The sequence below is a fragment of the Hippocampus bargibanti genome, linkage group LG05 (genome assembly GCF_051943395.1).
Source record: "Hippocampus bargibanti isolate YZ-2025 linkage group LG05, ASM5194339v1, whole genome shotgun sequence".
NCBI classification, from domain to species: Eukaryota; Metazoa; Chordata; class Actinopteri; order Syngnathiformes; family Syngnathidae; genus Hippocampus; species Hippocampus bargibanti.
Window position 1 is genome coordinate 31,501,525 of NC_142738.1, and position 19,621 is coordinate 31,521,145.

General features: G+C 41.3%; 2 protein-coding genes across 2 annotated transcripts in view; one reads left to right on the forward strand and one right to left on the reverse strand.

Moving 5' to 3' along the window:
- Nucleotides 1–9,559, reverse strand: part of LOC148898526 (laminin subunit beta-1-like) — a 97,234-nt gene extending 87,675 nt beyond the window's left edge. Inside the window, exons 1-2 of the mRNA XM_088995735.1 lie at nucleotides 9,514–9,559; nucleotides 3,510–3,724 (exon numbers count right to left, since the gene is read on the reverse strand). Of these exons, the coding sequence (XP_088851861.1) occupies nucleotides 3,510–3,724; nucleotides 9,514–9,544 (246 nt within the window). The 5' untranslated portion in view covers nucleotides 9,545–9,559. The remainder of the gene's footprint in view (nucleotides 1–3,509; nucleotides 3,725–9,513) is intronic.
- Nucleotides 9,560–13,440: 3,881 nt separating this feature from the next.
- The window catches only part of LOC148898527 (cytosolic carboxypeptidase 4-like), an 81,901-nt gene continuing 75,720 nt past the window's right edge, over nucleotides 13,441–19,621 (forward strand). The window contains 2 exon segments of the mRNA XM_088995736.1: nucleotides 13,441–13,726; nucleotides 14,612–14,771. Coding sequence (XP_088851862.1) covers nucleotides 14,730–14,771 — 42 coding nt within the window. The 5' untranslated portion in view covers nucleotides 13,441–13,726; nucleotides 14,612–14,729.

Consider the following 19,621-nt stretch of genomic DNA (forward strand, 5'->3'; position numbering starts at 1 on the left):
GGGAATTTCCCTGATCGGATGAAGCAACTGCACAGGTTTTGGTCGTTTTAATCAGTGGCAATCAAAAGGACTCCCGGCACGACCACTCAGTTTCGGGTCATTGTTTGTTTCACCCTATCAGGTTTGTTTCATCTTGTTATATTTTACTCCCGGTTTTGTTTGCTACTTTGGACCTTTCTGTTCCGATGACTTTGTTCTTTTGTTCCTGTTTACTTTATTTCATACAATTTGTCAAATACAACCTGCTCCTCACTCCTGCCTGAATTTTTGGCGTCCACCACCACCACCACCTTGCAAATCGTGACACCCCCCCGTCATTGCTCCTAAAAGCATTGCATTGTTGAATAAGATCTATATGTTTAGGTATTTTTTTTTCTGCCAGCGGAACCTGATAGCGTGGAGCAGTGTGAAAAAAAATCAAGCATCGCCAACGGGTTTCCAAAACCGGGTCTGCTGTGTGACGGAGAGGACAGCACAAGCTCGGGAGTGACTTTACCTCTGGATGAAAGTGACACTTACGGCAACAACCAAAGAGAGAAAGGGAGCGTATGTGGTGATGAATTTCTGACGCTATTCCAATGCAACGCAAGATGAAGACGGCCTCTCAGCGTCTGGCTATGTTTTTGTAAGCAGTCCTCATCGTGAGTGCTACCGTATTTCTATGTCGCTGTCATGATCTGTTTGATCTGTCGGCCCCGCCTGCACCTGCACAGGTGTGGTCGTCCCGATCAGTGGCAGTCAAAAGGACTCCCGGCACGACCATTCTGCGTCGGGTCATTGTATGCATTGTGCAGGCATTGTATGCTGTGCTTGTGTTTGTTTCCCCTTGGCAGACTTTTACTGTTGGTTTTCTTTTGATACTTTGTATTTTTTCTGTTCAGATGATTTTGATGTGTTAGATTTTGTGCTAGATTTTTCCTGCTGACTGTATTTTAATACATGTTGTCAAACACAACCTCCTGCTCCCTCCTGCCTGCTTTTTGGGATCCACAACCGCCATCACCACCTTGCAAACCGTGACAGTCTCAGTGACCTGTTATGTTTTTGTACTCAGATCTTTTAGTGAGTGCTCAAGTGTTGCTGTTGTTAGTGCCTGTCTCAAGGACATTACAGGCATATTTTTTTTAACCAGCCGTGTTCGGGCTATGATGCTACCGTAATGCTTGCTGTGTTGCTGCCGGGTAACATGCACTGTTTTGAAACAAAAGTAAAGGTATACCGTGAAAAAAAAAATCTGTGTGCCATCTTTCTTTTTAAACATATCATGTTTCAATTTGGACACACACAGTTTATAGACAGGTGTGGATTATTGATAGAGAAGTTATCATATTTAAAAGTTTCATGCTGTTGTATGCTTAGTCAATACTGCTTAGTCAATACACAAGTGTAGCACGGGCAACCTGGGGTCAACGGACACTGCAATGTAAACGTTCAGCTTTACAGGAGTCATTTACGACCTGGGGAAGTCTTTTATCACAGGGGTAATTAAGTACTTCAAACTCATTTTCACACGAAGAGGTCATTAGCCCGGATGCAAACTTATCAGTTCATGGGAAACACAATATTTTATTGACACACACGTCGAACGCCTCCAAGGAGTTTTTTTTACAGATACAGTAAAGTCTCGTTATATCGATATTCAAGGGAGTCCGAAAAAATATCGATATAACCGGGACTATCGATATATCCGACCCTGTTTGCATGTAATTTTCTCTGTGCGTGCATAGAAATAGTATCGATATAACCGGGACTATCGATATATCCGATATCGATATAACGAGACTTTACTGTACTTTTGCTTTTTTGGGACCGAAAAAGACTCCAGAGGCTCGCGTTCAGCCGAAGAAGACACAAAACAAAATTACAGTCGAGGACAAGAAGATCATTGAGAAACACGAACGAGGTGTGCGTTTGTCTGATTTAGCAGCTTAGCGGATATGCTAAGTCCATTTCAATGTGTATCATTGTGTTCAGTGATAGAAAAGGATTGGCATGATGTTACCCTTCGATCCTTGAAAGCAGGATGGAAGAATTTGTGGCACATATGCATCCTTGAGAGGGACTTTGAAGGACTTGATCCTCATGACTCTTGTTTTGGACGACATTGTTTCCATTGGACAGAACATGGGACGCAAAGTGGATGCAGATGACATCGAGGAGCTTTGCTGACCATAATGAGGTCCTCAACACACAGGATTTGATTTGCTAAGTGGAATGATCTGCAGGCTTTTATTGAACAGTTCCATCCAGAAAATACTGGCTATGAGAATCATCAACATGATGATTGATAACGTGATGCCTCAGTTTCGTAAAACCTTACACGTCAGAAAGCAACAGGTGTCAATTAAGAGCCATCAACGACCATCACAAATGTAAATAATGTGACTTTATTATACAGTGCAGTGTATTTCTTTCATTACAATACAATAGCAAATTTATTATACATAGAATAAGGTATGTTGGGCAACCGACGTCACTTTTTTGTTTTTTAACTGACATCAGAAAAACGTTTTATAGTATCTAAAATACCCAAAACACGCAGTATGATATTTTTATTTAAATGCAAAACACCAATAAAAATGACTTAAAGAGTCCAAAATCTGCATCAAATTAAGCTGCGAATTGGGCATTTTGAGAAAGTCCCGCCCCCAGTTCGTGACGTCACACCAAGACGTCTTGCATTGCTGGAGAATCCAAACAATGGCTTCAGATTCGGAGAATATGCTTAGTTCTGAAGAGGAAAGAATACATGTTTGCAAACATGTTTGCAATCGATTAAAGAATTATATGTGCCATTTTGAGGCAACATTGAGGGGAGATGTCTCACCCCAAAAAAAAAGAGGCACAAAATGGCGACCTCCAGTGGCCACCTCCGCTTCCACAGGCTGATAAATTCCTTATATGGAGCTTGGACGCCCTCTTCTGTCGGCTTTTGGGTGGAACACGGTTCTCAGACCAAACATGTACAGCAAAATCCATTGACGTTGATGAAGGACCGCTACAATGTGTCTTTTTTCGGTCAGGGGGCGGTCCTTTCATGACGTCACGTACGGACTCGTCGGCAACGCAAAAACAAGACTTCCTGAATATTCAGAGCGAGTCTTAAAACGTAAAATATAGCTATATGCGGTGGAATCTTGTTAAAATACGCCCAGTATAAGTCATTTTAAGCCATTTTACAAATTATGGACACAACTTGTCCGGATACGTCGGTTGTCTTTTAAGGCTTATTTAGTTGAAAATTATATTTTATGGAGACCTGGGAACGGATTATTCTCATTTTAATGGTTTCCTATGGGAATTTTTTTGGGGGGATACACACTTTTCGCCTTACACACTCTGTCTGGGAACCAATTAAGTTCGTAAGCCAAGGTCTCATTGTAAAATCATTTTTATTTCAAAAACAGCTTTGTTCCATCCTACTTTCTTAGCTACTCATATGGTGCCTGGAGGCTACCTAGTGCTCCAGGCACCAGAATTGGTGACCCCTGATCGAACAATTGTATTACCTGTAGATGGGAGACAATGCAGAACGGTTCCGGATGGGTTAGTCCACAGGTGGATGTTGATGAAAGCTGGTGGGCCCGACCAATAAGAAGATCTCCTGTTGCTGGGTAGCAACTGCCTTCAGTACATACATCACTGAGCTGGGGACTGCTGATCTGATCCTGGGCTTGGCCTACAACAGGTCTGAATAGCTGGGCCAATGCGAACACCAACTCACCTAAGAACAGTCGCCCAACAATTGGTTAGTCTTAGAAAAAAAAAAAAAAAAAAAAAAAACACAAAAGGTACTTTTCAATAAGCCCCATTGCCCCCAATTCCAGCAAACGACCGTGTGATGGCACCGGAAGGGGACTGCACACCGACCCCGGCCACAGCGCGGCAAGGACGAAAGGCCGAGGCGGGTCAGGCATCGGCGCAAGGGGCTGCTGCGACGAGAACGGGGGGGATGGGTCCCCCAACACCGGCAGGACTAGAGTCGAGGCAGGTCGGGCGTCCGCGCTCTGGCACGCCATATCGCCGTGACGTGAACGCCAGAAGGGTAGCGTACACCGACGACGGCCCAAAACGGCCGTCGTCGGTGTGCACTACCCTTCCGGCGCCATCAGGCGGTCGTTTGCTGTCCGAGAGTGAGATCCTGGCTGCCGTCGCCTCTTTGAGACTGTTCGTTCCGCTTTGGGGCAGGGTGGCGGGTCGGGCGTGTCGGGGCCGCCGACGGCCGCGGGGTCGATCCGTCGTTGGCGCAGAGCGCGGGGTAAAACCGGGAGACAGCAACCGGTAGAACACCGGCCAGCCAGGCCGACGCCTACCCGCCCACGTGGTGTCCGAATTAGGTTGTTTGCAAGTCATGTACTGTAGCAACGAGTCTCTATTCAAAATGTTGAATGAATATTCACTTACGACCATTTTGACTTACGACAAGTTGGTGGGAACAGTAGTAAGTCAGATGTTACCTGTGTGTTTGACAATCGGGAATCATATTTATAATTTCATGTTTTATATATAAAGTGTTCACATTTAGTAAGTCGACCAAGTAAATATGTAATTTCAATGTTTGAAATAGCGTCTGCCCGGTGGAGCAAAATCTTAAGCAAGGTATATTTACCATAAATTACGCAAGGGAGCATTTCCTTAATTTAAAAAAAAAAAACCTTTATACATCGTAACATTTTTTTTTCTTTTTTTTGCGATTAGTCATCTTATTGTGTTTCAAGTTGTGAAAAATGGGGCAGGCAACTTTCTGGCCGGGCAGGCAACTTTTCAGAGTTGTCTGCCCGGGTGTCCACTAACTTTTTGTCATGATGTTTCAGACACTGGTAATTTACATCAAAGTGAAATGTCGGCCACTGAGCAAATAACAACAAATAAAATCCTCGTCTCACCCCCCTTGGGTGGTGTCTGTCCCCCATTTTTTTTAGCTCGGGTCCTCTACTAGAGGCCAGGAAGCTTGAGGGTTCTACGCAGTATCTGTGCTGTTCCCAGCACTGCACTTTTCTGGACCGATATCCGATGTTGTTGCCAGGATGTGTTGCAACCACTCGTCTAGTTCGGGGGTCACTGCCCCGAACGCTCTGACCACCACAGCCACGACTGTCAGCTTTACTTTCAAACTAAACAATTATCAGCGTTTGAATTCAATTTTCACATTATTCTGAATGCACCGTCTCTTCACAGTAAATAATCACACATATTAAATTTATATATAATCCATGAATAAGACTCATTCTTTGTCTTGAACAATGATGCTGATGTTTTGGAAAATAATAGTCAACGTGTTTGCCTATTTCCTGTTTCAAAACCAAACGATTAACTGCATCACAATCCGTTTACACTTTGAAATATGGTCATATTAAAAAAAATATATTTTTAGTCAAATGCAAAACACCAATAAAAATGACTTAAAGCAGGGGTGTCAAACTCATTTCGCATCGCGGGCCACATACGGCCAAGGGAGATGTCAAGTGGGCCGGACCATTAAAATTATACCATACTCTGCTAAAAATAGCAAAAATATCATGTACAGTAAAGTCTCGTTATATCGATATTCAAGGGAGTCGGAAAAAATATCGATATAACCGGGACTATCGATATATCCGACCCTGTTTGCATGTAATTTTCTCCGTGCGTGCATAGAAATAGTATCGATATAACCGGGACTATCGATATATCCGATATCGATATAACCAGACTTTACTGTATTTCCTTTGTTTTGGTGTAAAGAAGCACAAGAACATTAGGAAAATATTGACATTTAATGAACTATCCTTTTACAAAACATTTCATGAAACATGTCTGTGTAAGCTCTCAGTCGTACAGGAGTGGTCCATCGATGAGAAGGTTTCTTCGGCCGTCATCTGTACAAAAGTGAAGGTTTCGGACGTTTCGCCTCCTATCCAAGAGGCTTCGTCAGCGAACTAACGTCTGACTGGTCGTATCGGCCCTATTTATATATCCCTAATGTCCAGGCATGGCGGCGCCGGACACAGCTATGATAGGTCCCTACTCTCAGGTTGGGGGGAGCAGAGGACCCCTCCCTGTGGCCCCACTGATTGTTCCTTGTGGCCTATTTCCCCCACTCCCACCGGTATCACCTCATCAGCATTACAAATGTTGCCTAACCTGTTTTGCCTAAGCAGGCTATTGTATGAACGATCCTAATTGAACCTCACCCCACCAAACCGGTTTAATGAAAGATTTAGTTGTTGCTTCTTTTACTCCCCTTTCAAACCATCTATGTTCTTTCGCTTAGATTTTAACCTCATTGTCATCAAATGAGTGGTTGCTAGCTTTTAGTTGCAAATGTACTGTAAATTTGTTGAGTCTCCCCAATGTACTGCTCTTTACAATTTTCATTCTTACAATGTATGGAATAAACTACATTACTCTGTTTTTCATTTGGTAGCCTATCTTCCGGATGCACTAATTTTTGCCTTAACGTGTTTATCGGTTTGAAATAAGTTGGAATTTTATGTTGCCAAAGGACTCTTTGTAATTTTTCAGAAACTCCTGCAATGTAAGGTACTGCTACTCCTCTCCTTTTTGTATCTTGAGAATTATTGTTTTCATTCGCGATTCTTTCTTTCTGACATTTGTTAAATGACCACTGAGGGTACCCACAGTTAGTGAGTGCTCTCCTGATATGTTTTGACTCCTTTTCTCTACCTTCAATGCTAGTTGGTATTAGTTTAGCCCTATGCTGGAGGGTCCTGATAACTCCTAGTTTATGTTGTAAAGGGTGGTTAGAGTCAAAAAGTAAGTATTGGTCAGTGTGCGTAGCCTTCCTAAAGACTTCTGTTTTTAGCGCTCTGTCCTCTTTTATAATTACTTTACAATCCAAGAAGGCTAGTTGGTTCTCTTTAATGTCCTCACGAGTAAATTTAATGTTGAAGTCTACCGAGTTGAGGTGATCTGTGAAGGATTGAATTTCTTGTTTTTTAATGATGACAAATGTATCGTCCACATATCTAAACCAGTGTCTAGGTTTTGTCCCCGGGAAGAATGTGAGGGCCTGTTTCTCCATCTCTTCCATGTAAAGATTAGCCACTATGGGTGAAACTGGTGAGCCCATAGCACAACCATGAGTTTGTTTATAAAATTTCTCCCGGAGTGTCCGGCGCCGCCATGCCTGGACATTAGGGATATATAAATAGGGTCGATACGACTAGTCAGACTTTAGTTCGCTGACGAAGCCTCTTGGATAGGAGGCGAAACGTCCGAAACCTTCAAAATTGTACAGATGACGGCTGAAGAAACCTTCTCATCGATGGACCACTCCTGTACGACTGAGAGCTTACACAGACGTATCGTTTAGCAAAGTGACCGTCGAAATACGGCTTCGATGCTAATGCTATTTCGCTAGCAATTAGGTAGCTGGCTTTTACCGCTGCTTCAATGACTTCTCGGCTCCGGATGAAAGTTGACTGCTGTTTCCTCAGACCCACCAGCAATTCTCAGTTGTCCTTGCAACCTGTCATATTTTTCGCTGTGATGAGTCTCGTAGTGGCGTCGAATATTATATTCCTTCAATACCGAAACTTGTTGCAAAGACACCAAGATTTTCCGTGCATCTCTGTAAATAAATAGGACGTGGTCCATTTTTCTTTGAAAATTCTACACTCCTTAACTATTTTTCTCCGTTTGGATAACGACATTTTGGCTAATGAGGGTGTAGCAGAGAGGTAGAGACCAAGGTATTAACCACGTCGTAACAAGCAGCAGTAGGCGCATTGACACCGTCAGCTGTTTTCAGTCTGTCTCAGTCATGCGGCGTGTCTTCTACTCTGATGAAAAGAGTGCGCCCCTTAGCGGATAATCCATGAATTGCAGTGAATTAAAAATATTAATTCCATGTATTTTATGCATTTTTCCACTTTCAAATTATCCTGCGGGCCTGATCGAACCTCATTGGGGGTCGGTTCCGGCCCGCGGGCCGTATGTTTGACACCACTGACTTAAAGTGTCTAAAAACTACTTGAAATTGAAACCGGAAGTGGCCAGTTTCAGAAGGCCCCGCCCCCTTGTTGACGTCATGGCAAGACGTCTTGCCTTGCTCGAGAATCAAAACAATGGCTTCAGATTTGGAGAAGATGCTTTCTTGTTACTCATCCAGTTATGAATATGATTCAAATAGTTCTGAAGAGGAAAGCATCAATGTTTGCAATCGATTAAAGAAGTTATTCCCTGTCATTTTGAGGTATATGGGGGGTGTTGGGGTAATTCGGCATACAAACATCTCTAAACATCGCTCTGTAATCTTTGTTTACATTTTGAACTTCCTCATACGTCATATCCTGCCTTCCTTTACATGATGTCGCATTTTCATTACGTCACATCCTGTCGCGTCATATACTATGCGCCGTATAAATACTCTGCAGCCCGTTTTTTCTCTCTCTCTCTCCATGCTCCCTCCACGGCCGACACCGCGATGCCCCCGTGCTCTCCCAAATTAAATCAACTTTCTGTTCAAGACCTGGCTCCCTGATGATTTAACCATCGATCTCCATCAACACCCGTCGAAGCAATGAACCAAGGGCTTTCCTTGCAATTTTCCCATTAACACGGATCAACACGAAGTTTTCAGACCAAACAAAGTCCCGCAAAATGCATTGATGTGAATGTAAGGACTACTACAATGTGTCCTTTTCTCGGTCAAGGGCGTTCCTTCAGTGACGTCATGTCAGGCATCGTCATCAACTCCAAAACAAGACTTCCAGAATATTCAGTGCGAGTCTTAAAACGTAAAATATAGCTATATGCGATGTAATCTTTGTCAAATACGCTCAGTGGAAGAGTCATTTGAAGCCATTTTACAAATTATGGACACAACTTGTCCGGAGGCGTCGGTTGTCCTTTAATCGTTAGTGACATAATTCATTCGTCAATTTTTTGGATGATGATGATGATGATGATACTAGTGCAGCGTGTTCTACCAGAAACAAATTCCTTGTGTATTTTACATACTTGGCAATAAAGATCATTCTGATTCTGATTCTAATCAATCTATCCACCAAGCCATCCTTTTTCTTTTATGTTTATTATAGGAGAGTTGTGGGCATGCTGGGCCCATCCCAGTCGCCCTCGGGCAATAAGACTTACTGTCTGATCAAAATCAATTGATTGCCAGCCCACGGGGGCGGCATACATAGATAAAAGTACATTTGCGCTCACAATAACACTTTGGGAGAATTTTGAATCTCATAATTCAAGCCACATTTTTTTTACATTTTATTTATCAAAAAGTCTTAATTGAATCCCACGAACTTCATTTGATATTCATTGATCCGTTGACCTAATAAAGTTATTAGACTGGCTGTGGTTTGAATACAATCTTTTGTCGTTTTACATATATTTTCCAGTCAATAACGAAGTTTTAAAACGCCACCGTACCATCAGTTTCTTTGCATAGTCGGTTTAAAATAGCAGTGTATTTTATTACGTGTGAACGAACCCCCTTTTAGAGCTGCTGTTTTCCTTGAAACAGATTTAAAAGTGCACTGAAGTCTTTCTCACCAAGAAGCAACAGGAGTTGAAGACGGAGCATCTTCGTCCTCACACGGATGAGCAGACTCGAACATTAACTTCCAACCTCCCGAGTCGCAAAGGCATGAAGTCCCCCACATCACCCACCCGACTGCATAAAAGTAACTTCACATCATTCAGATAAACGAGCATCCGCCAAGTTTTCAGAATAAAATGTATAACCTCATGACAAGGTCTGATTTAGACTTTGAATATAGTATAAATACTAAAAACAAATAGCAATCAATCGTGAATCATTTCTGAGATCAGCATTATGTGATATGATAATACGTAAATAATACGATATATAATAATACATAAATGGCGACATACATTATTCGCAAAATGTACTAGTTGTTTGTCGTTTAATGTGTTTACGATTTCTTTGAAAGAGCGTGATTCCCCTTGCTATCTTTTGCAAGAAATTGTTTTGTGCTGACACTTTAACTTCCACTTCAATTTAATAACACGTTTTGACAGTCGTGTAGTTTGTGATCACTTCACTTTTTTACGCTGGAACACGCACGCGCGCGCACGCACACACACTAATGACTAAATAACTAGGAAATAAAATCCAATCCACAATAATGCAAATATTTTTAATCTGTCTTTTTTGGTGTAACATGTTCTTGTTGCTTTGGTTTGCCGCGGTAATGACAATCATGTGGAGTACTGCTAAAAGTAGCGTAACATGTTCATCTTATGAAAACTGAAATTGATCACGGATATGTGTATGTTTTCACTCACTTTGGATCACTAGTTGATGTGGTTTTTTTTTCCGTGTTGTTTAGTTTACAACCCAGAAAACCCCCCACATTCCTCTCCCAACCCCACAGTCAAAGCTCAGTCATCTCACCTGCGAGAACAAAGGAAAAAGTGTCCGACCGGGTGGGGGATGTTTGAGAATGTGACCCCCCACCTGAACATTTGAAGACTCATTCAATCCCCGCTGCCTTTCTGCGTAGTAAGTAATTATAATGGCTCTCAACCTGTAGTGGCCTGCAGAGCCAATCTTAACAGAGGAGAGCAACTCATCTGTTTGCAAGCTAACTTCAGGAACCCAAAGATCAACAAGATGATAATGCACGAAACTGAGCAATGAAACGTTTTATTTTTAAACGAATGGATCAATCAATCAAATGTTTTGCATATATCTTTTTGGAACGAATATTGACAAAATGATGTTTTTTTTTTTACTTTTATTTTTGTTTTGAAAAACACACGATGGATTGGAAGGTTAATATTCATGTTTGTCTTTAGGGCATATCTACCTCTCCTAAATTGATGTGATTTTTACCTCTTTTCAGAAAGGTTTAATAGATGGTAGACATTGGTTATTTGGAATGAATAGCAATAGAAAAAAAAAATCATTGGCACTGCCCTACCCACTCTCGAGGACGTGCACACTGCAAGAATCCAAAAAAGGGGGACAGAAAATCCAACTGGACCCTCCGCACCCTGCCCACCACCTTTTCCAGCGACTCCCCTCAGGCAGGCGCTACCGATCCATGCGCACCAAATCCAGCAGACATTCAAACAGCTCCTTCACCCAAGCCATTAACTCTTTGAACACTCTTTAAAGGACAACCGACATCGCTTTTTTGTTTCCTAACTGACATCAGAAAAAAACGCTTTATAGCATCTAAAATACCCAAAACACGCAGGATGATATTTTTAGTCAAATGCAAAACAACGATAAAAATGACTTCAAGTGTCTAAAAACTACTTCTAATTGAACCCGGAAGTGGGCAGTCTCAGAAGGTCCCGCCCCCTTGTTCGTGGTGTCACCCCAAGACGTCTTGGCTTGCTCAAGAATCAAAACAATGGATTCAGATTCGGAAAAGATGCTTTCTTGTTACTCATCCAGTTATGAATATGATTCAAATAGTTCTGAAGAGGAAAGCATAAATGTTTGCAATCGATTAAAGAAGTTCTTCCGGGTCATTTTGCGGTATCTGGGGGGGGAAATGTAGCACCCAAAAGAGGCAGAAGATGGCAACAAAGCTCCGTGGAAACGGGCTGATTAAGTCCTTTTTTTTTTTTGTCAGCGAATATCTTGGTGCAACACACAACGATTCACTATCACGTTATTTATGTGTTTTCCTTCTAATTTCACCATCAACACGAAGTTTTCAGACCAAACAAAGTACCGCAAAATGCATTGACGTGATGAAAGGACCGCTGCAATGTGTCCTTTCTCGGTCAGGGGCGTTCCTTCAGTGACGTGACGTGAGGACTCGTCACCAACTGGAAAACAAGACTTCCGGAATATTCAGCGCGAGTCTGAAAAAGGTAAAATATAGCTATATGCCGTGGAATCAAATACGCTCAGTAGAAGTCATTTGAAGCCATTTGACAAATTATGGACACAATTTGTCCGGAGACGTCGGTTGTCCTTTAAGAAACTATCAGAGAGGTCAAAGAAAGCCTCACATTGCAAATGAAATTAGCAACTGGCCACCTAAGCAAGGGGACTTTGGGCTGATGAATCTAGACTAACGCCGTTCACGAGCGATGAAGGTACCACGGTCATAAGAGAGGGAGATGGAATGATGTAAGAACTGGGGGATGTTACAGAAAATGGCAGCCAACTTTTTTTTGTCCTCGATTCCCTGCCCCCAGTCTTCGGTTAAAGCCACGTGATTGGTTAAGTACTCAGCAGTGAGGGGGGGGGGGGGTAAACATTAAAGAGACAGGCAGACGACAGAGAGAGAGTGAGAAAATGGATTGAAAACTGTCATGATCTGGTTGGCGACCAACGGGGGGTGCCGTCGGCCCCGCCAGCACCTGCGCAGGTGCTGGTCGTCCCGATCAGATTGGCGACCAGCGGGTAGCGACGTCAGCCCTGCCGGCAGCCTCGCAGGTGCTAGTCGTTTAATCATTGCCACTTAAAAGGACACCCGGCACGACCATCCGGTGCCGGTTCATTGTTTGTTTGCTGCATGCATCGTGTACGTGTTTGTTTAACCTTGCCGGGCTTTTACTTTTGGTCTTCTTTTGCTACTTTGTATTTTTTCCATTCAGATCATTTTGATGTTTTACATTTTGTTCCTGCTGACTTTATTTTAATACAATTTGTCAAACAACCTCCTGCTCCCTCCTGCCTGCTTTTTGGGATCCGAACCCGCCATCACCACCTCGCAAAACGTGACAAAAACAGTGAAATTTGGAATCCTTGTAAAATACGCTCAGTAGAAGTCATTTGAAGCGATTTCACATATTATGATCACAACTTGTCCGACCGAGGGTGTCGGTTGTCCTTTAAATGGTAACCCAAATAGAACTGTATAGTGCCTCTTTGCATTTTTTTGATGATGATACTAGTGCAGCGTGTTCTACCGGAAACAAATTCCTTGTGTGTCCTACATACTTGACAATAAAGATGATTCTGATTCTGGTTTTTAAATACGTACGGCGTGCATTCAAAATCTGTACATTTTCCGTCCATGAGTTTTTTTTTTCTCTCACTCATTTTGATTTTGTCACCGTTATGACAACGAGACAATGCACCGAATTTGTCTGAATCTCACCTTGCAATTAGCGTCTGCTTCTTCCGGACCGCGATAATCATTTTGCGTGTCGTGTGGTTTGGACATTAAATTTTCGCCATGGGATTCTCTGACGAAAGTGCAGATTTTGTTCTGCCAATTTGTTTGCCGAACACAACCTGCCTGTGAATGTTGCTGATCACTTCTCATTACAAAAGAAATGTTTCCTGATTCGAAGATTGCATCGGTATGTTAACTTTATCAATTGACTTTAAATTTATTTGACCAGTTTTTTTGTTAATTATGCACTGTAATTTTACTCAAGATTCCGTACCTGTGAGCTGAGATTCTGTCTTGCGTCATCGGAGATGCCAGCCTGTCGTCATTTGTTAAGATCACGTGATCGCCCTGAACTTCCGGTAGCCAGAAAGCCAAATAAAAACACCACATTTGTCAGCGAGCGCGATCGTTGTTTTGTAAGCTTATGCGTTTCATTTTCGGTTTAGATGAATGAAAGTCTTTGCATTTTAGTACAATGGTGATATCGTGTGGTGTCGTTGGCTGGACGAACCGTTTTGTAAAAGGATCCGGGTTAAAATTTCACCGAATATCGATCGCTGAAGGAAGAAAACAGTTACGGCTTCAGGCCATCAATCGAAAGAATTGGGCACCAGAACATAGCGGACATCGAGTTTGTGGAGATCATTTTTCTTCAGGTTTGTTTCTTTACATCTATATTTGTGCATCGAAAAATAGTGAATGCTTATGTTTAAAAAAAACAACAACTTGAAATTGAACTTGATGCATTGCATGCATATTCAAGTACAGTGAGACCTCAACTTACGAACTTAATTGGTTCCCAGACAGAGTCTGTAAGGTGAAAAGTGTGTATCTCAAAAAACATTTTCCCATAGGAAACCATTAAAATGGGAATAATCCGTTCCCGGGTTTCCATAAAATATACTTTTCTAACTAAATAAGCCTTAAAACTACACACAACATACCTTATTCTATGTATAATACATGTGCTATTGTATTGTAATGAAAGAAATACACTGCATTGTATCATAAAGTCACTTTATTTACATCATTTATGGATTGATGGAATGGCGTCGGAGGTCGAAGGTCAAAGGGAATTGCTGTTTAGAAAGAGGCGCATTACATGAGGACTGTAATTAAAGAAATGAACTGTGCTGTAAAATAAAGTTTTATTTACCTTTTTGATGGTCGTTGATGGCTTATGGAAGGAGAGTCACCTGCCATAAAGACTGTTGGTAACTTAACCTCTGGTGCTGTTCGGTCCAAGATCACTCCGCCATCCGTGGTGGGTGTGTATTATGAAAGTAGTGCTTATTATAAGGTTTAATTTTCATAAATTTGATGTTTGTAAGACGAAAAGTTTGTAAGATAAGGTGTTTGTAAGTTGAGGTCTCACTGTATACCTTTTCATTGTTATTCACCAAGTAAAAAAATTTGGTACAGCCATGAGAGTTTATATATTTTTATTATGTTCATAAATGGATCAGAAACTATGTTAATTTAGTCGTGAATTTTCATAGCTGTGTACATTTTTTTCTCCATATCAATCCCATCAATGACAGAAATGTAGAGCCCAGAAAATGCAGAAGATGGCGTCCGAGCTCCGTTGGAAATGGGCTGATTTGTCTGCTGGGAATTAGCCTCAGCGAATATCAAATAGTTTTCTTGGTGAAACACACAATGATGGGGACAATAAAGGAGAAGACAATCAACATGCTGCAGGTAAATATTTGAACCCCCATTTCAAACTCAAATTCCATTTCTTAAAACCCAAACAACCAGAAGGTCATTGTACAGTAAAGTCTTGTTATATCAATATCGGTTATGTCGATAGTACTGCTTATTACGATACTACAGTGTGACCTCGGTTTACGAACCCCTTGGCTTACGAACTTTTCGGTTTACGAACGTTATATTTATGAAAATTTTACCTTGGCATACAAACTATTTTTGGGATACACACGGAGCTGCCACAATGAGTGATGTGTCGTTCGCGAATGAGCCCCCGTTCTCCAAACAAGGCAATGGCAGGGGACTTTTTTTGTCCTCTATTCACCGCCCCCAGTCGTTGGTTAAAGCCACATGATTGGTCCATAACGCAGCAGTGGGGGATGGGGTTATAGACAGAAAGAGAGTGAAGACGTTCTCCAAAAAACAAAATGGCATCTTCGGTTAAAGCCACGTGATTGGTCAAGAACCAAGCAGTGAGGGGGGGGGGGGGTAAACATTAAAGAGACAGACAGACAGACAGAGAGAGAGAGAGAGAAAACACACACAGACAAAAGGGAGAGGACAGCGCTTGAAACAAAAAAAAGGGGAAAGAACACGTAAAATGGTGAGTAAATGGATAGAAAACAGTGAAATTTGGACCCATTTCAACTTTGATAGTTCAAAAGCAGAGTGTAGACTGGAAGGTTAAAATATGCAATCAATCAGGCTCCGCAAATACCCCGCACAAGTCATCTGTACACTTGATGCAAAAAGCTAGCAACCCAGCTAAACAGATTACAATTGATTGACAATTGATATACATTTATTATACATAAAATAAGGTATATTTTGTGTAGTTTTAAAGCTTAGAAAATTAGAAAGTAGAAAATTATGTTTTATGGGGACCTGGGAACGGATTATTGTCATTTTTATGGTTTCCTATGGGAAATTAATTTTTGGGATACACACATTTCGCCTTACACACTCTGTCTGGGAACCAATTAAGTTCGTAAGCCAAGGTCCCACTGTATTTTCATTTCCTGGCAAATTTCTAGTCTTTTATGTATAATTAGTTCCAGTTAGTACGATACCTGGTTATTACGATAATCGGGTTACAACGGTGCCCTTTTCATCTTCCTCCAGCCAATTTGATCTGTTTATATAAATACAACAGCAGTTTAAAGCTAAATCGATGTTTCTATACAGTACAACCATTAGCGAAATCTCTATCGGTCACACCGTTGGTCACATGACCAGCTTTTGTGTCTTGCACAGTGTAGCAGACCTCCAATAGCATCTGAAATATACTGTAGTCTTCTTATACAGTATACTGTTGTTCAACACCAATTTCAACCATGGGGAAACGTAACAATTGTGACCTCGGAACGAAGTACAAGGCAATAGTGGCTGTGGAGGACAATCCAACAAGAAGCAATTCCTCCATCGCGAAAGAGTTCGACGTGCCGCAGAATACTTTATCAACGTCAGTAATGTAAACGTTGCAGTTTTTGTTTTCCATACACGTATTTAATTGTGTTGTATTCAGATGTCTTTATCGCTTGCAATAATCACTGTTTTTCATTTGTACATGCTGACGCTCGTGGTTTCTCTCGTGTTTATAGAACAACGTCGAGTGCTACTCAGAGTCACGATTGCAAGAGTGCGTTGTGAAAATAATAAACGACATTTTTATTTCATGTTTATTTTTCACTTCACTACATTACAAAAGCATGCTAGATACGCAATCCATGATCTCAAGGAGGAAATGACATGTCATATCAAAGATCCCCCATTTCTTGCCCACTTTTAATGCACTTTGGCGTAGGATCGGATATATCAATGTATCTGGTTGTATCGGTATTTTTTCCCACTCCCGAGAATATCGATATAATGAGACTTAACTGTATATATATATATATATATATATATATATATATATATATATATATATATATATATATATATATTGTAATGTCATGAGAGGCTCGCTCTCAGCGGGACAGGACAAGGAATGCAATGGGCGACAGGTTTCAATACAAACAAAGGTTTTAATAAAGGGTTTCAGGGGGGAATTCACAAGTAACAAAGGCAAGAATAGTGTCTCTTTCAATATTTAAATCATAATAAAGTCTCTTCTGAGGTGAAACTGAAGACGGAGTTCTTTTCCATGAGTTTATAGGCCTCACCCCTCTTGACCTTCTTCCTCATGTAGCCTAGCCACCTTTAGCAAAGTCCGAATCCAGTGTCCTGTCGTGTGGTCCCAACTGGCAATGAGTTCCACGCGGCAACCAATTTCTTCACAGAGCACAGCAACAGAGCTTGTCTCCCCTGGGCCCACACTCAGAGGCTCTCCACCTTAAAAGCCTTGCCTGCCAATCAAGCCGTGATCAGCCGCAGGTGTGGTGTTTGAATTGCTGCCTTCCACCAGATGGGGCCAAAACTCTCTCTGGGTTAAGCCATTTTAGGGGAATGTACTTGCCCTCCAGAACCCAGCCTCTCGTGACATCACTATATATATATATATATATATATATATATATATATATATATATATATATATATATATATATATATATATATATATATATATATATCAATCATCTCATTTTCCGTGCCGCTTATTCCTCATTAGGGTCGCGGGGGTTGCTGGAGCCTATCTCAGCTGTCTTCGGGCACGAGGCGGGACACCCTGAATTGGTTGCCAGCCAATCGCAGGGCACACGAAGACGTACAACAGTCACTCTCACACTCACACCTAGGGACAATTTGGACCCGGAGAAAACCCACGCGGGTCCGGGGAGAACATGCAAACTCCACACAGGGAGGCCGGTATGTGTGTGTGTGTGTGTGTAGTCCCGGTGTGTGTGTGTGTGTGTGTGTGTGTGTATATATATATATATATATATATATATATATATATATATATATATATATATATATATATATATATATATATATATATATATATATATATATATATATATACACACACACAACCCACCACCTTTTTTTCCAACTATTTTTTTCATTTGTCATTCTCATCCCTGGTCAGTGTGGTCTTGCCATGAGAGATTAATGACAGTTTGAAACTGTTAAGCCTTTGGAAATTGGTGAACTATGAGACATATGTTACGGCGCTTTAGAAGACTGAAGGAGTGTCTGATTATATTGGAGTTTATTTTTGTATATTGACCTTTTCATTTCATGTTAAGGCAGCTGGATATCCATCTCCATATTTTTTGATGACACATATTTTGCTATTTTCAACTCCAGTCTTTGTCGTAGAGAACTTTTAGATTAAGCAGTTGACCGCAAGAGAGAAATTGAATTTAATTGCAAATGCTCTAAATCCCTCTCTCTGCAAAGGCGAATAATCCCAAATTTATTTTAACATCGAAGATCCCTTTTAGTCCACATACTATCGACATCACAAAAAGTGACCAGGGTCCGTTCCATTCTTTCTCTGGCTAACACAGAGACATTTTTTTTAGGACAAGTTGCATTGATGATTGTTATTACAGTATTTGAATATTTTGGTGCTCATTGTATGGTAGTCCCCAGTATTAAAGATGTGTTTATCCAATTTATACGGCTATTGCACCCACAATGTTTAAAGTGAATGGGGTACCCTGTTCTATTCCGAAGGAACGATGATTCAGATTTTGGAAACAGCTCAGCTCACTGAGACATGGTTTCAATTCAATACCAAAATGTCACTGATAATTTTGAACAATGTTTTCCTTATTTTAATTTTAATCTGGTGATAACATCATTCGTTCAAGACCCTGAGTATAACTATGTTTGAAAAGACAACATAACTCCTCCGAATGAGATCCAACAGGAAAATTGTGTGTGACGGACGATATGAGCAAATAAAAAACGGATTGGTTGTTTTTAGTTGTCATACACTTGCATGCCAGCAATGATACATTGATTCTGTGTCATTGAAGAATGCTTCTGTGAGGTATAATTCTGCTTTTAAAAGAGAAATGCCACATTTTTGTGAAATTATTGCACACTTATCTGCCTTGGGGTCAGCGATCCCACCATCTGACGACGACCGAGAAACCACGTCCACTGATCCAAGACCAGCTGCCACCCCTGCGACCCATTGATGGCATCATTCAAACAGAGGTTGATTTCACGGTATACAGGCAGAATAACTCTGGTGTGTCAACCTGGGACCTGGGAGTAAACATAAAGTCCTGAACAAAGACAAAGAAACAACTGCACCATATTTGACCTGAACACTGCAGAGCCACCACCTGAACCCATACTGCTGACCCTCTCTCCCCTCTCAAAACAAGCAAAATACCTCTAGTCCCAAAATGACATTCCCAGTCAAACAGCCCCTCTCTTTTCCTTGGTGTCTCACGATCAACACAATTCCGTCAATTCCTTCATGGTCCCTCCCCAGCAGACACCTGTGACCCCATGGATAGGGGAGATGACTCAACAACCTACATGTGGCCATTGTTGCATGGTTTTACTCCGTGTTCTACTAATAGAAAAATGATGTCCAGTCTTTCCACGCAGCACTTGCTTAATGTTGTGTCTGCGATGATTATGATGCTGCTGGTACTTTTATGAGATGTCATTAATTCTACGTGTCAGACTCTTTCGAATGTGAAAGGGGGGATGAAGGAATTATTTCTGATTATAATTTGTTTAGTTAAGCCTCTGCCATTGTATTTTGTTTTTCTCAATGATATGTCATGAAAATAATCAGAATCTCCACATTAAATAGTCAGGATCTGCACATTAAAATATCAGCCCTTCTTAGAAGTGCCAAACCACCTCCGTCCAACATAACATTAGAAGAGAGAAAGGCGTTAACTACTCTACAAAAAGATAAAAAATAT